Raw genomic sequence first — 17061 nt, forward strand, 5'->3', positions numbered from 1 at the left:
GGGGGAAAAATTTGTTAGTGTTTTTACTTGGCAGAAAACCATCCCATATTTTGCTGTCTTCCTAATGGAGAAGTAAGATCCAGCATTCCCCAGACTAGTAACCTTTGGATGTCACTGAATTACCTCCAACCCTGACATTTGCAGATATTGATAGCAGCTGTTTTTCAAAATATTGCGTCTTTGCTGAAATCAGGCAGCTTATTCACTGCAGTGTGCATACATGTGTAGGAAATTTGCTGCCTCCTTGAGGCTGTGTTCACACTCCTGCTTACTGCATATGTACCCTGTACTTGGCTGTAAGATGCTGCGGTTTAATGCATTGCCTAATTTGTCTCTACTCAACGTGTGAACACCTTTGGGTAGACATCCCCAGCTGTCAACACCCCTGGTGTGTGCACTAGCATAAACAAACTGAAGTCACACTGATGTGAAGAGCTAAGAGCACTCTGCCCTCCTGTGGTTTCCAGCATCTGGTATTACTGCCATCATGGCTAGTAGGCATCCATAGCAGATCTTCCATGAATTAAAGTAATCTGAGTTGGCGGCCATCCCTGCCTCCTCTGGGAGTGAGTGCCATAGTTTTGCTATGCACTGTGTGAAGAAGTGCTTTCTTTTATCTGTCTTGAAACTTCCAACATTGGATGTCCTCAAGTTCCAGTGTTTCAGGGAGAAAGAAGAAGAGTTTGGATTTGGCTTTATCACTACCTGAAGGAGTCTCAAAGCGGCTAACATTCTCCTTTCCACAAACACTCTGTGAGGTGAGTGGGGCTGAGAGACTTCAGAGAAGTGTGACTAGCTCAAGGTCACCCAGCAGCTGCATATGGAGGAACAGAGACGCAAACCCGGTTCTCCAGCTTACGAGTCTACTGCTCTTAACCACTATACCACGCTGGCTCTTTTTTCTAGCCACCTTCTCCACGCCACCCACAATCTCACCAGTTTCTGTCATGCTACCTGTTCCTCACCTTTTCTCTAAACTAAAAAGTCCCAAGTGCTGCAGCTTTTCTCCAGAAGGGAGTTGTTCCATTGCACTATGTGCTATCAGTAGAAATGGTGGCTATTTCTTCCCAGATTTGCACTTCTCAGCACCAAATTTCAGACGTACTTTTTTTTAAAAAAATTTAATTCTAACTTTATAAATATCAAACTGCAATACATGTAAAAAGAATTATGTAGTATAAACAAACAGAACTCGTTTAAGCATGATGAACACCAAGAAATTGAAGCAGCATCTCTTCTCATGGTGGCATAGGCTGAGGGGTGTCATTAAGTAACAATTAGGACATGCTTAATAGAACCATCTTAATTTACAAATCTTCGTCATCAAATGTCTCTGTGCATCTCAGCATCACAGTCTCATAATCCAGCGGGAGAACCTCTTCCTGTCAAGCATATGCAGGGGGAGAGGGATAAAGCACTTATTAGCACTGAATGGCATTGGCAAAACAGGTCAATGAGTAAATATTCTTTCTCTAGAACAGGGGTAGCTGGCCTGGGGCACTCCAGATGTGGTCAGGCTCCAATCCTCATCCAGCCCTAACCAGCTGGTGGAAGTTGGGCATCCAATAACACTGGAAGGGCTGCAGATCTCCCACCCCGACCCTAGGTAATGATAACTAGCAGAATCACTTCCAGTGGGGTTCCCCCTTCCCACATACCAATGAAGTTTATGTTCCTGTTATTTAATAAAAAAGTGAGCTCTGGGACAAACTGATCCATTGGATGGAGCACTCTGGCACTCAGCAAAATGTTTACAATTGTTGATTTTGACGGGCACATCTGACACTACTTCACTTCTACTCAACCTACACATGGCAGCTTTGTGAAGTGTTAGCTGAGTTAAGTTAGCTGCGGATGCACACAAGGAGAAAGAACGAGAGCTCTGCTAGCCATCTCTTGCTTTAAACGGAACAATACCTTTTCCTTTCAAAAGTGGAAGGGGTGCCACAAAAAACAGAAAGAAAGAAAAAGGATGCAGTTCAAACTGCCTAGAAGGATAAGAGCAAATGTCAATTTAACCCAGCAAAGTACAACATAAAAAGCCAATTTCAGTGAATTTCCCCAAATTCTAGTATTTTGAGAATGAGTATTTTCTACTCTGTTTGCTCTCCCTCGGAGAGTCATAGTTCTGTAAAGTTTCATCATGACAGCCACCTTTCAACATTCTAGAGTTCCAGCCTCTTTCTTAAAAACAAAAAGTGGTTCCAAGTCTTTTGATCATTGCAGTTGGGCCTTCTCTACCTGCTCCACACTGATGGAAAACTGTGTTCCAACTCTGTGATTTGTTGCTGTTGTAAGTATATGATACACGCAGTATTATTACAAGCAGCCCTTCTTATATTGTTCACAGATAATAGTGTCACAGACTTTGATGCGTGTGCCCAGCCCTGTGTTGACACCACAGCCTGGTTTCTAGGGATAATGTGAAGCATTTAATGGATATGGCATTAAGCAAGGACAAAATCTGTGGCTGAAACCAGTTATCCTAGCTGCACATTTCTCTTCATTGATGCGTATTCTGCTGCAGTTACGGTATGTAAACAAGAAACTGGGCGCCACTGTTTTTTTTTAAAAAGTAAACAAGTCCTACCACTTCTTCCTGTTCAGCCCATCATCTCTCAACTAGAAACCTGCTATTCCTGCCCTTTTAAACTTTGCAGTTATCTCTCTTTTACTGTTATGAATGAGTTGGTCTGGGATGGACAGTCTTAGTCATCATCAGCCTGCAGAAGAGTCACATAATTTTAGTCTGGTGAGAGCGCTGAGATTTACTCAGGATACCCAGGTGCCTTTACAGAACTACAGCTCCCAGGATCTCCTGTCCAGATGAGATGGCTTTTATCATCCATCTGTACTGCTTCTATGCTCTCATCCAGGGCTTTTCAAACTTGGGACTCCAGCTGTTTTTGGCCTATAAATCCCATCATCCCCAACCACTGGTCCTGCTAGCTACGGGTGATGGGAGTTGTAGTCCAAAAACAGCTAGAGACCCATAATCATTAATCTCACTGCACAGGGCACTTGCTGCTCACAGCTTCTTTTCTCTTCCCTTCTCAGCCTTATGAATATTCTGTCCCACTTCCTGCACCCCCAAGCTACTGCTTCTCCTTGGGGCATTTGGAAGAATCCTTGCAAAGCTGGTGCTGGCTTCTGCCTTCTGCTTCCTCTTTGGTTCCTGCTACATTAAGCCAGATAGAAAAGGAGGATAGTGTGTATACAGTACAGTGTAGCTGCTCAAAGCACCAGCCAGCGGTGCTCCTCTCCAGGATTCTCTCCTCTATTCCCCCTTCCCCATTTTCTGTTTTCCTTTCCTCAGTCTTAAATGAACTGGGTTTTTTGCGGGGTGGAAGATTCCATACCCCCCCCCATTTTCTTCTTCTGCAAAACCTGGAGTCTCAGCCTCCTGTCTTGTGCATAGATGCTGCTGTTTGGGCTATGTAGAAGATCTACATCCGAGTCTGCTAGCGATATATCAAACACAGACAGTTTGGACTTCCACAACAACAAGCACACTACAGGCAAATGCAGCACCCTGGGGATAGTAGTTCTGTGATAGGGCACCTGCCCCTGAGAAAGCCCTGTTCAGCCATGACCAGAATCGCCAAGAGCAGTTAGGTATACAGTACCCTCATGTTACAATGGAAAGACTGCCTGCGAGACAAACAGGCAAATGAGAAGTGAAAATTGCCGTTGCACCCAATTAGCTCTGAAATATATGCAAGACATTCTGAAAAAGGTCTTCAAATGGTGCATTAATTTAACCTATTTGCAGTGATGTGGTAGTTCTTGTATCTTCAACAACACAACAGGCGGTCCTAACATTACCTGCAAGTTTATATTGGGGGTGGGGGTAGGGGTGGGGTGGGCAGCCTTATAACAAGCACTTTGCAAAGTCCTACCTGGGATGGTTGTGTGTTAGCAAAAAACAGGCTCTTCAAGAAGGTGATGATCTGTAGGTAGAGGTGATGGTAATCCTCTTGGCTTTCTGAAGTACAGCCTGTGAATGCTGAGCTACAAACAGAGGAAGAGATTATAGTGAGACCTCCATCTACCCTGGAGAAAGAAAAGGAAAATTAAGAAAAATCAATTGTTTCTTTTCAATATGGACACTGAATTTGATGACCACCGACTGTTAGGTGTCATAGTGGGAAGCATAACCTGCAGAAAAGAACCTTGTGTTTCTGCTGTATGCCAATTAAAGGGAGTCTACCTTACTAACACAACCCACATCCGTACATAATCATTAGCAGCAGAGCTAACTATATATTTACACACTGGATGATCAGGAAATGTTTCAGTTTCTAACTAATGAATAAATTGGCCAGTCACAACAACTAATGCTTCAGGCGCTAACAAAATAGGGTTCTCTCTCTCTCTCGCCCAATCATTCATTCATTCATTTATTTAAAACATTTGTATTGTGCCTTTCCCTACAAGAGGTCAGCAGCTAACAACAGAAATAAAGCCATGAGCTGGCATTTTTAAAACATCACTTAAAAATAACACTAAAACGGCAGCCAAAAAGAAAAGACACCCCAGAATACAGCAGCAATAGGATATAAAAAAGAGAGACATCTAATTGCCATTACAATAAAACAACCATTTATAATCCAGAGCCTTCTTTAAAAAGGAAGGTTTTCCACCAACCTACAAAGCATTGTTAAGGAGAGGTGGTGGTCGTGGAGTGAAATAGTGAATTATGCTATGATTTTGGCCAGAGGTCAGCAAACTTTTTCCGCAGGGGGCCGGTCCACTGTCCCTCAGACCTTATGGGGGGCTGGCTATATTTTTTGGGGGGGTGGAATGCCTCCCGACTCTCCTCTCCCTTCTCCACAGCACTGGACAAGCCCCAGTGGCTGCTTACCTGTGCCTTGCAAGTGGCAGGGGCTGGTGGCAGTGGCAGGATGATGAGTGGCGCAAAAGGGCTGGCTCCGGAGAGGGGCTGCTTAAAATGGTGCTCAGCCAACCGCGGCTCAACAAAGCTCAGCCCCCTTCCTCCTCTAGGCAGGATGGAGGAAGTACCGCTGCGCTGTGTGTGTGTGTGTGGGAATGGCGCAGCCTGAACAATCAGAATCCCCACGCCGATCCACATGGTGATTCCCAGGCTGTCAGCAGGCCGGATCCAGAAGGCAATTGGGCCAGATCCAGCCCCCAGGCCTTAGTTTGCCGACCCATGATCTTGGCAGTTCACAGAACTGAGCCTATTACCTTTGGCTGGACATTTCTTGGGTTTCATTTCTATCCAGGAAGCTAGTTGCCACATCGAATGCATCTTCAAAGAGGATCTAAAAAAGAGAGAGAGATGGCATTTTGGATACTAGCTCTCAGCTAGATATGGTGTTATTGTCTTATTTGAACACTATGCCACTCACAACAACAACAACAGGGGAAGGTATTCTGTGAAGCACTATATCTAACAAACACACACACACACATCACAATTCTGCATGACGAAGGAATGCAGATGGACAAACATGGAAGGAAGGAACTTGGAACTGATGAGCAATAAAGCTTTTAGTGTCAATCATCTCTTTAAAAATCTAGTTTTTATCTCTTAAAAAACAGTCTATTATTAGGGTAGGTCGTGTTTTGTTTCCTGGTTTTTATAAGAGTTGGCCATAATTAATAAAAAAGGGTGGGACAGAAGCCAGCTAGTTTCACTGTGAGCGTCACTTTTTAATTCTCTGTAACCCTTGAATCTGGGTCAGTTATTCACAACAGCTTCAGTGAAAGGTAGGGATCGTGCTGGTAGCTCCATCCTTTTCTAGCATTGTGATAAACTGCATCATATGGATTCCAGATCCAACTTGGCTGTGTGCACATAACTGGGTTTAAACCACCTTTCTATAACACAGTGAATGTATCTGCAGCATGTGAATCGTACCTGCGTTTTATGTTTCTGTTTTAGCCTAGTTGTAAACCAAGATTCCTCGAGTGTGAAGGCGAGGAGGGATGGGGAACCTGTGGCCCTCCAGATGTTGACAGACTCCAACTCCCATCATTCCTGGATATTGACTAGGGCTGATGAGAAGTGGGAGTCCAGGAACATCTGAAGGGTTCCTCATCCCTGGCCTTCTTCATGGCTCAAGGAATCTTGAGTTATGGTAATCACGACAACTAATGTCTCAGACACTAACATAACATAGGTCTCTCTCTCCTACTCATTTATTAAAAACCTTTATATTCCACCTTTCTTCAGTCACAATCCCAGGTCTGGATGGCAAACTAAGCTAACCTATTACCTTAGCTAAGCCTAGCACAGCAAAACATTGGGGGAAGAGCAAAACAGCTGATCTCTCTTCCTTGGGAGGCTGCACATTCCTGTTTCTACTAAGCCATAGTTTGGCTTAGCGTAACGGATCAACCAAGCCACTGTCTCAACCTGAGATGTGCTTTTACACTTTCAGTAGCAACACTGCATGGAGAACTCCCACAGGGTACAGTTATTCTCTTTATAAAGCAATGATACTGCCTCAGCAGAACTGATTAAGTGGCGGTGCACGACTGACTAGCATAGCTGCCAAGTTTTCCCTTTTCTCGCAAGGAAGCCTATTCAGCATAATGGAATTTCCCTTTAAAAAAGGGAGAACTTGGCAGCTATGCTGACTAGTCGGTTAGTTGTGATGGTTGAAATCATGCCAATTGATAAAATATGAGGAATACGATTGGTAGATTGGCTAGTAACATCACAAAGTCTCACGAACTGTACCTCTGCACGGAATTTATACATTTATTCTATGGAAGCATAGAGATACACTCACACACATATACAGTATTCATTTCATTCATATAAATATTAACCGTAATTATTCATATTGGCAGCTCAACCTTGTCAAGATTTAATTCTGCAGTCTTTTGTATTTTTGCTAACACATGGGTCTCTTGTTGCTTGTACACATTGTTACTTTATTCATACATTTCATAAAATTTATATTTGTAAACCCACCCACCCATTCAAATTACATGGGGCTGATGCTACTGCTTGCTTTGATTGCTGACCTCTTTACCCTTCTCCATGAGTGAGTTTTGCATGCCTGCCTGCCTGCCCAGCCACTGTGCTGTTTATGTCTGGAGGGGCTCAAACTTTTTTCTTCCTTCATTGCAAGATGGCCACTTTAGCTGAGAACCTCTGGCTTGCAGCTTTTGTTGGAAACAGGCGCTGCCTTACCTGTAATTTTTCCTCACCCATCTAATGAGTCCTGCCATATATTTCCAGGGCCTGCCCTTCCTTCTGAGTTGATTATTTTTCCTAGTGATTTTAGAATAGGTCATTATACCTCCCCTACACTTTTGGGGTGTGTGCCGGCATTCTTGAAGATTAAAGCCAGGGCAAGCGTCAGAACCTGGAATCTTTAAACACCACATCAGGGCCTGTCCTCCTGGATTTCCCTTTCAGGTTTTTTTAAAATAAAACAATCCAAGTCAAATGCTCCTCATAGCATTAAGCAGCTCAGTCAAGTCGTAATTTTAATTTACCACAATGTATTCATTTATTTATTATTTGTAAAAACTTCCTGTCATAGCAGGGTGCTACATAGAATGAAAAAAGCAACAAAAGAGAACAATAAAAAAGGTATCAGTAAAACACCGAAAGTGATTTGCTAGACTGATGCTACTTTGGAGGCACTGTGCTCCAGCGTTTGGGAGTGGGTTGAGGATTTTAACAAGCCATTTGCCTGAAATTGTTTATTGCCTGCCTGCTTTGGTATTGTTTTGACACTGTTTATTTACTTATGTGTTGTGTGGTTGTTGTTTCATTGATAAGCAACGCCCTGGGACATTATGGTGGAAGACTGGCTATACAGTGGAACCTCGGTTTACGCCTACCTCCGTTTACGAAAACCTCTGTTTACGAACGCCGCGGACCCGGAAGTGTTTACATCCGGGTTCTGCGGTGTCGGATGCGCAGACGCGATCTGCGCAGCGCGTGCGTAGAAGCGCTCTATCGGCACTTCGTGCACACGCAGAAGCGTGCCTTCGGTGAGCGAACACCTCCACGGAACGGATTGCGTTCGCAAACCGAGGTACCACTGTAAATCCCATGCAGAGAAATAAAACAGTCAGTTGGATCAGCTGCCTGCCCTTTCTAGAGCACACTGGTTAAGGCACTACTACCCACTGTCAGAGGGAGGCCCTGCTCCTTGCAGAGGCTACAGGTGGAGGATGGGGCCTACCAAAAGGTGCTTTGCCCGGGGCCACTTCAACCTTAGAGCCAGTCCTGGTTAGAACTCTGAAGCTTGAATCCTTCCTTAAGAGAGATTCGTTCTCACCTCTTCTGGTGTGGATACTAGCGAACTGCTGGCTTCCTGACTAGCTCCGCTGTCCCTCACACTGCCCTCAGTACAGGGAGGCTCTTGGGAAGCCATCTTGACCTCAGTGATGAAATTCTGCCTCTGACTACAGTACTGCAGGACACTGTCCCTCCTCTCCTCGGGGAGGCCCTGCCACAGGTGGGAAACGGCTGTGGACACCACAGGAAGAGTAACGTCTTCGGAGCTCACAACCCCATTGTCTACCAGCAGGTCTACTGTCTGTTTGTAAAAATGTAAGTACCTAGGTAAGACAGGAAAGGAGACGGCTTTCAGAATGTGGTCTGGATGGCACCCAGTAGCGCAGAGACCAACCAGGTGGTCCCTTTTGTGCCTCATATATTCAGTAGTAGCCATGAGAAGGTGGCACAATTTAAGAAGCTGCCTCGTCCCAGGTCAGATTATTGTCTGTTCTAATGGTTAATAGATTTCCAGGAGGATCAAATAGAGGGTGCTCTTTCCTGCTACCTGAACCCTTTTCTTCTTCTTTTAAATGGAGTTAACCAAGGTCTGAACCTGGGACAGATGTTCTGCACGCACAAGTGAACCATCAACAGAGCAATGGGCTCTTCTCTTTGTACACCAAAGTATCAAGCCAGGGAATCACTCTTTTTCACAGGCACCTTTCAATCATTGTCTTGCCCTGCATTTCTCCTGGTGACTGAACATATATGGTCTTGTTTTCAGCTGTGTTACCCTATTCAGTAGTCTATTATGCCTGTTAACTCACTGGAGGTTTCCCTAAATTATCGATTTAGGGTAGGTGGGTACATGGGGAAACCCAGCCAGGTGGGCGGAGTAGAAATAATAAATTATTATTATATATTATTATGGGGGGGGGAGAATAAGTTGATTTCTTGTGTTGCCCAACTATATAGCCATAGTGCATAGAACCAAAGTTGGAAGGGAACCCGAGTGTCATCTAGTCCAACCCCCAGGAATGCAGGAATCTTTCGCACAACGTGGGGCTCGAACCCATGACTCAGAGATTAAGTTTCTCATGCTCTACCAGCTGAGCTATCCAGCCACTAAAAGGGAAGGTCACAACTGTGTCACGTCTGATTACAGAACCAATTACAGGAGGAGAATCAGTAACGTAAAGAGCACACATGTGCTTGCCCTATTATTGCACAGCAACAGCCAGTTATTCGCTGTTGTCATGACAGACCTGGTCAGACTTGCTCTAAGGAGTATCACTGAAGGTGGGAAGGGAGGGAGCTGAAACCACAAAAGGAGTTGTATAGGTTTTTTTGAGGAGTAAAGTATTTTGCTGGCTAAATAAGATGCTCAAAGAACTCCGTATCTGTTAATTAGAAAAGGCCACTGTAAAGTGTACCAGAGAAGCAGGCTTGCGCCACCTGGTGGCCAAGCTGGATTGATAACTCTATTTCAGCCTGACCCTCAAAAGAGAATTGCAGAATTATAGTGCAGAATTATAACACTATGTTATGTGGTGGGCATATAATACTTAAGAAAAGCAGCAATAGAAGATAAGTCATCACAAATGTGCATCAAGCTAGGTCTTAGCTTGTCATTTGTATCAACAAAACATTATCCCAAGTTTGTACGGGATATTGGGGGGGGGGAGGAACATGTGTGTGGTGTGGGTGTTCTACAGTGCTCAAGCCATTTAAGCTATTCTGTTGACTGACAGATGTGAGCAAACATTTCCTCTGTTCATAGGGGGAAAGAATTTTCTAAAAGCTACAAAGCTCTGTGACAAATGGAGCTGCTTTCCTGTGGCCTTCCTACATTACGTATACCAGTGCAAAAGTGTCAGGGACTATATTTTTACCATTATTATTAATTAAATTTGTATACAGCCCTATACCTATAGATTTCAGGGTGGCTAACAACATAAAATATAACAATGACAATATAAAAAAATGCAAAATACATAATAAAAACAAAGACAACCTGTAATTTCCCCTATATACAACCTGTAATTTCCCCTATACAAATGTAACCAATCACTCCAGCAGAATTTCCGCAGGGTAGTTTCTCTCGTTAGGGAGCCCTATAAAGGGAGAAGTCAGACCCACAGAAATCATCCTGCAGCTATTGGTGTCTTTCTTGTATCAGACAAGGACTCAGAAAATTCTGTCCTCTGTAACGTTAGCCGGTGGGTTGTTCCAAATGAAGAAACAATTGAAAAGCTTCACATACCGCTCAAACTCCATGAGGTCAGGAGAAGAGGCAGCTGGCGACTGCGTCAGCCTCAGAGTCACATCCTCCCCTACCGAGGTCTTTTCGTGTTCCTGAATCATGTACCAGACAGTACCGCCACTCTGACTCACAGAATTTGAAGGAGGGGATATAGCAGCACTAGAAGCAAGAAAAGTTAGAAAATATTTAGGGGATGAGAGATTGACTCTGGATTTTATCCAGTCACAGCAGACCCATTGAAATGAATCACCCTAGCTAATTATAGTTTGTTAACTTCAATAGGTCTGCTCTGAGTAAAACTTAATTGGATACAAACTTATACTATGAGCAGCTACTTTTTCCCCAAATAACTTGCCAGGCTACCCAAATAATGTTAAGAGAAGGACTATATTGGCAGAGAGAAGCAAATGTAAGAGGAGTTTGGGTCTGGTGCTGATAGGACGCTACAAAATGAGCTGCTTTTAAGGGTTGGCTTAGCCTGCTCTACAATACAGTGGTACCGTGGTTTACGAACTTAATCCGTTCTGGAAGTCCGTTCTTAAACCAAGGCTTGCTTTCCCATAGCAGCGGGGGACTCAATTTACAAATGGAACACACTCAACAGGAAGCGAAACATGTTCTTATTCCAAAGCAGTTCACAAACCAAAACACCTACTTCTGGGTTTGCAGTGTTCTTAATCCAAGCTGTTCATAAACTAAGCTGTTCTTCAACCAAGGTACTACTGTAATTTTGCTTGTTTTTTGTTTCTATAGCTTGAAACTGTATGTACATACACAACTCGCAAGGCAGAAGCAGTTTATCCTCCTGAAGCTTGCAAAAAGTTTTCTGAGTTGCTTAAACGGGAAAAATTCAGTACATCTCTATTTTTCGGTGACTTACCTGTGATTGCTGAAGTACATTTTGACATATTCTTCCTTTACTTCCTCCAAGCTCGATGGATGGTCATCCTCCAGATTTAAAACCTCTGTTACCAGAAGAATGAGCACCCATCAACAAAGTGGCACATTTTGAAGCTCTCTCACACCAGGTCCATTTCAAGGAAATGTGGTAAATGGCTTCATAAGTTACCAACAAGATATATATATATATTTAATCCCCATCCTCATCCTATTTTTCAGTGCCGTCTTAAGCGCCCCTGTTGCCATGGTGCGCCGGATCTCTCCGGCGCCCTTCCGCCCCGTTTCCCAGCGCGGTGGGCGGGTGGGCGCGGCGCTGCTGCGCGGCGGGCAGGCACAGCACAATCTCTCCGGCGCCCTCCCGCCCCATTTCCCAGCGCGGTGGGCAGGTGGGCGCCGCGCACAGCTGCACAGCGGACCGGCCGGGCGCAGCTCGCGCGCCCTCCTGGCAGGCCGGCGCCATGGTGCCCTGCGCCACCGGGGGTCTACGACGAGCCGGCCCTGCTATTTTTGTATGCTCAAAACACTTTACAATAAAAAATCATAATATATATCACAATGTAAAAACCAAGGGAAAAGTACAGTAAAACGAAATAAGCAATAGAGCTGTAAATTCCAGAAGGAAATACAATCAAGTTAACAAGCCAGAGAAGACAGGGCCTATGAGGGATCACAGAAAAATCCCGAAACTTTATTTTGGAAGGGGCCATGCAGAAGGCTCAGTCCCCAGCATGAAAGGAGCAGGTAGCACAAGTGATGTGGAAGGAACTCTGTCCAAGCCTCTGGAGAGCCACTGCCAGTCAGAGTAGACAACAGTGGGTCAGATGAACAAATATCCTGACTGCGGGGAAAGGAAGAGGCAAGTTAACCTGGGAAAAAGTGACATCATCAAAGGATAATTAGTAATCTTCAAACCTGAGCAAAGATTAAAATTGAGGTCTCTCCAGTCCAAATCTAGCATGCCTTCTGCATTTACTAGAACACACTGAGGGACAAAATACATATGACTTAAATCACATAGTTCATCCTTCAGTGCAAGCTCCTCCCCCATAATAAATTGCAGGGTGCAGGAGGTGTGAGCTAGAATGAGACCCTGGCATGGAGGCCAGGGGGCTTTTAACCCATTGCCCAGAGGTAAGAAGGCAGCAATTTCCATTCCGAACTATTTTAATCACAACTGATGATGTTTCTGTTCCACTGCCAGAATGGTCTCTGCCAAATGGCACATTATTTGTCTCACTGTCCGCTATTTAATGTAATTAGTTGCGCAAGTTATGAATCTGAAATAATTAATGATGTAATCCTTCCTACGACATTCATTTCTATGTAAAGGAAAAGTCAGAACAATGTTTAAAATTAGGTCATTAAGTATCAGTCGCAGACTAAAAAGAAGTGAATACAAATTGTAATTGCTGGGTTGATTTCTGTTCTGCACTGTGGGACAAAAACACAAATAGTGGCAATTTCTGCTTCTGTTTCCTTTAGAATTCTCCAACATTCCTAGTTGAAGACATAGGTTTACCACCTCACCTACTATTTGTAAGAAGAACAGGCTCAGGATGGTATGCCAGAAGGAACAAGAACCTCAGCCATCGGCAGGGACAGTTTACCTCTTTAGTCATGTCTGCCTAGTACATTTTCCTACTGAAAAAGTCAGGGAAAAGGTTTTTCACATTTAAACGAGGTGTCATGGTGCTGGTACGATACCTTTCATATTCAGCAAGGTTTCCAAGGTTTTCTCCAGCTCCTGGATATAATTCTTAGCTTTGCATAAAACCTGACACTAAACAAAAACAGAGAACAGGCCCAATCTATCTGTGTTCTGAGCAGATTAACATTTTAATATGCCTTAGATTTTTTTCTGATCGTCTTCTTGTTGCTGGCTAAACATCCATTTGAAGACGTCAAAAACTGCACATTGGGTTATGAAAAGCAAAGGAAGACAGCACAGTAAATAAATACCCACCCCACCCAGTCAGGCAATGCATGGCCTTTCATGCATATTGTTTTGACCCTTCGTTTCTTTCCTCAAAACACATAAACAAAAGATGGATTCAGAAGCCAACATTCTTCTCCAAGAGCTATCATTCTCAGAGTGGCTTAACAGTCAACCTCTCTTCTCAGAAACTGTAGTTCTATGAGGGGAACCTGGAGTTTCCTAACAATTCACAGCACTCATGGGAACAAACTAGTTCCCAGGAGTCCTTGGGGGAAGCCATGACTGCTTAAAGAGGAACAATAGTGCAGATGGGCCCATAGGTGCTGATTCAGAATCATTTCTATACCCTTGATGTGGAGTTATCTTGCTGAGGAAATACTGTTTCTCGTAGGTTGTTGAAAAGTCCTGCCAAGGTAGCTCTGTTGCGTGCCTGAGACAACCGTCTTTTGCCCCCTTGCGACTTTGGATCCTGCAGACGTGTATGATACTTAGAAGTCACTCTAGCATATGGGGTGCTACGGTTTCCAGATGTCTCCATCAAAAGCTGTAAGACAATGCCATTCCACTGATTAAAAAACAGCTTAATATCAGCAGGGGCGAGTGCAGCAAAGCAAACTGATTTTAAGCAACATGAGCCCCAGCACTCCTTACCTTGTTAATGCCTGCTAAGTGCTAAAATGATCAGAAAATGATCTATATCCATGTAATAAGGAAAATAAGACCCAACCAGAAAAAGAAAATATAATAGGAAGTGCAAAGAGTATCCAAAGTGAAGCTCAAAATAGGAATGCATCTCAAGACACAATGTGGATTTTATTTTTAAAGCAGCCCATTTCAAAGCATTTTCAAACCAGCAAATTCAGGTTGTGTAATTAAAGATGATTTTAAGCTCTTGTGCAACAAACCTGTTTTCCTCCCACAACTGGACTTTTGTGATAAGGAAATTGTAAACACACTGGAAAGTGTGGGATGTTGCATAACCTCCCCACAACAAATAAGAACAAATGCTAATAAATAGCCCCCTGCAAACCTGTGCAATCAAATCAAGATTAATGCTCAACCTGGAAGAGACCTAGGTCAGGCTGTCATTTTAACTTGGGTTGACTAAACCAATGGTCTCTTGCTGGCCTCTGTTAAGCCTTAAAGACAGCTCTGAGTCCTTGTTATCCATTAGAGTTTCTAGGCCCTGTTTATGTCCTCTAACGAAAACCTGACACAAATAAATTTAGCAGATGACACTTTTCCCAGCACAGAAGCCTGGTTATTAAAAACAGCAGATAAGGTGGCAAACTGGTGTGTCTGCATTTCTCCATGTCAGCCTGCAGGTGGAGCTCACCTGTGGGGAAAACAACACAATCTTTTACTGTTACAGAAAACTAGCAAGTCTGGGAGTAGACGAGGCAATACCTATTTTTTATGATCATGCATTTTTAATATTTTTGCAGAGCATTCAGTCACACAAAACTCTACCTGAAGAAATTCAGTCAGCACAGCTTTACCAACTTAGCTGCTGTTTCAGAGAAGTAAATTACACCTACAAGTTAGCAACATGCCTGCACGGGGATTTGTACTTAGTCTGGCATTCTTAACCACTACATCAAATTGGTTCAGGAAACACCAGGGCCGGGCCAGAGGTAAACTGATAAGAAAACTGTTGTGTCCTTTGAAAATGTACTGTATGTCAAGCTGCTGTTGAAGAAACAGAATCGTGGTCAGGAAGAAAATAGTTACCCTATTACCCACAAGTCCCAGGTCCACTGTTTTAGCCAGACATCCTCTTGATGAATCTCTGCCAGATCCTTTAAGGCTGAAATTCTGCATGCTTATGTCTGACTGGATTCAGTGGGACTTACTTAGTTCCAAATAAATATGCTTGGGATTGGGGTGCACATTTATTTTGCGTTCAAGAACAGTGCAAGAGGCTTGCACAGATCCCTTTTGCAACATAGAGCATATATTGCATCCCTCCAATCCTACTGAGATCCCAAAGTCTTTCCTAGGATAAAACCAGCTACAATTGAGGTGTGACTCATGGCTTATTCCTTCCTTTGACCTTCCTTTGCCACCAAAAATCTTTAGTTCTGGAAATATATATAGAGAGAGGAATAAGGACTGTGCTCCAAACAGCACTTAGAGATGCTATTTTATACAACAAAAGCAAATAATTCATTTTTGATATTTTGAATTAAACAAACAGTGCTGCAGGCTCCTGGTAAGTTCTGCAAATCTTGAGTGGAAAGGGTCTTGATATTTACATAACAGTCTGGTAAAAGGTAAAGGGGCCCCTGAGCATCAGGTCCAGTCGTGTCCGACTCTGGGGTTGCGGCGCTCATCTCGCTGTATAGGCTGAGGGAGCCAGCATTTGTCCACAGACAGCTTCCGGGTCATATGGCCAGCATGACAAAGCTGCTTCTGGCGAACCAGAGCAGCGCACGGAAACGCCGTTTACCTTCCCACTGGTAATGTGCTTTCGAACTGCTAGGTGGGCAAGAGCTGGGACCGAGCAACGGGAGCTCACCCTGTTGCAGGGATTCGAACCAACCTTCTGATCAGCAAGCCCTAGACTCTGGTTTAACCCACAGCGCCACCTGGGTATCACCTGTTAATTATCGCCAGTCTGGTATCACCTGTTAATTATGCGTCAGTGGATTTCTTATTCTCCTCCACAGCAATATATAGTTGACTCAGTTGACACTGAGTGACCACAGGATTGATCCCTCCCACTTGGTATTTTCAAGAGGACATTTAAACCCACTGTGACATTTTTCAAATACAGACTTACATCTGAGTAAACAGATATTAAGAAGAAAAGTGTTTTTAAGGTTTGGGGAAGGCCGTAGCTCAGTGGTGGCAGACCACCTGCCTTACTTCAAAAGCTCCCAGGATTACTGGCATTGCCCAGCAGGCACTGGGAATTTGTTTGAAACCCTTGAGAGCTGCAGTTCATATAGACAGAATACTGACAGCAAATTTCAACTAGTTCGTTGCTGTCTCAAACAAGCCTTTCCATTATTTTTAAAAATCCACTTTCCCAACTGACTTCAAGGGGGGGGGTATGCTCTCTCTCCAACCACGGCGCTGCTGCTGAAAAATACCTACAACCCCCCCTACCTGCCCCGCCCGTTTCTCCACTACATTTCACCGCCTCTCCCCCCCCCCAAAAAATACATTGCTCTGCTTTAGGGGCGCCAACTCATTCCCCACTTTATGCCCCAGCCTCCCTCTGCCCCTTTGCACACTCGGCCCTGGGATACGAGAGGAAGACGCTGCACGCCTCTTTGCAGAAGATGCCTCACGCGAACGATGCTTTTCAAGCGGCGCCTGCTCCTCCAGCTCACCTTGCGCCAAGCTAGCAGCCAGCAGCGCAGCTTTCGCAACACGCGCCCCCGCGCGCCTTCCCGCTCGATCTCCTTGCCCTAGCGCTAGCCGAGAGGCGCATAGCCAATCAGAGTGCAGGGGGCACCGCCAGCCGCCAATAGGAAAGCTCTGATGTCGAGCCGGCCGTTCTGGTAGCGGGGCTGGAAAAGGGCAACAAAAACGCGGGAAAGAAAAAGGGGGAGCGGCAGAAAAGGAGAAAGAGGCGAAGCGGGGACAGAGATTTGGGAAAGTGGGTGAAGCTGAGTGAGGGGGTTTTAAAGTACCGGGCAGAAAACAGTATTTACTCTTGTGTCGCTTAACATAGGTATAGGTTAGTACTGTACATGGAACGGAAGTTGTTTACGCTTGATACACCCATAGTTAAGTACCGCC

General features: G+C 44.3%; 1 protein-coding gene across 1 annotated transcript; it reads right to left on the reverse strand.

The window, feature by feature from the left end:
• Positions 1-1139: 1139 nt before the first annotated feature.
• On the reverse strand, positions 1140-13849 carry STRA8 (stimulated by retinoic acid 8). Its single transcript, XM_035128166.2, has 8 exons — positions 13658-13849; positions 13080-13155; positions 11356-11440; positions 10476-10634; positions 8271-8553; positions 5209-5285; positions 3900-4011; positions 1140-1382 (listed from the first exon to the last, which is right to left on the reverse strand). Exons 1-8 carry the CDS (start codon positions 13847-13849, stop codon positions 1308-1310), a joined length of 1059 nt encoding a protein of 352 aa, XP_034984057.2. The 3' UTR covers positions 1140-1307.
• Between the last annotated feature and the right edge of the window lie 3212 nt (positions 13850-17061).

The sequence above is a fragment of the Zootoca vivipara genome, chromosome 10 (assembly GCF_963506605.1).
Source record: "Zootoca vivipara chromosome 10, rZooViv1.1, whole genome shotgun sequence".
NCBI classification, from domain to species: domain Eukaryota; kingdom Metazoa; phylum Chordata; class Lepidosauria; order Squamata; family Lacertidae; genus Zootoca; species Zootoca vivipara.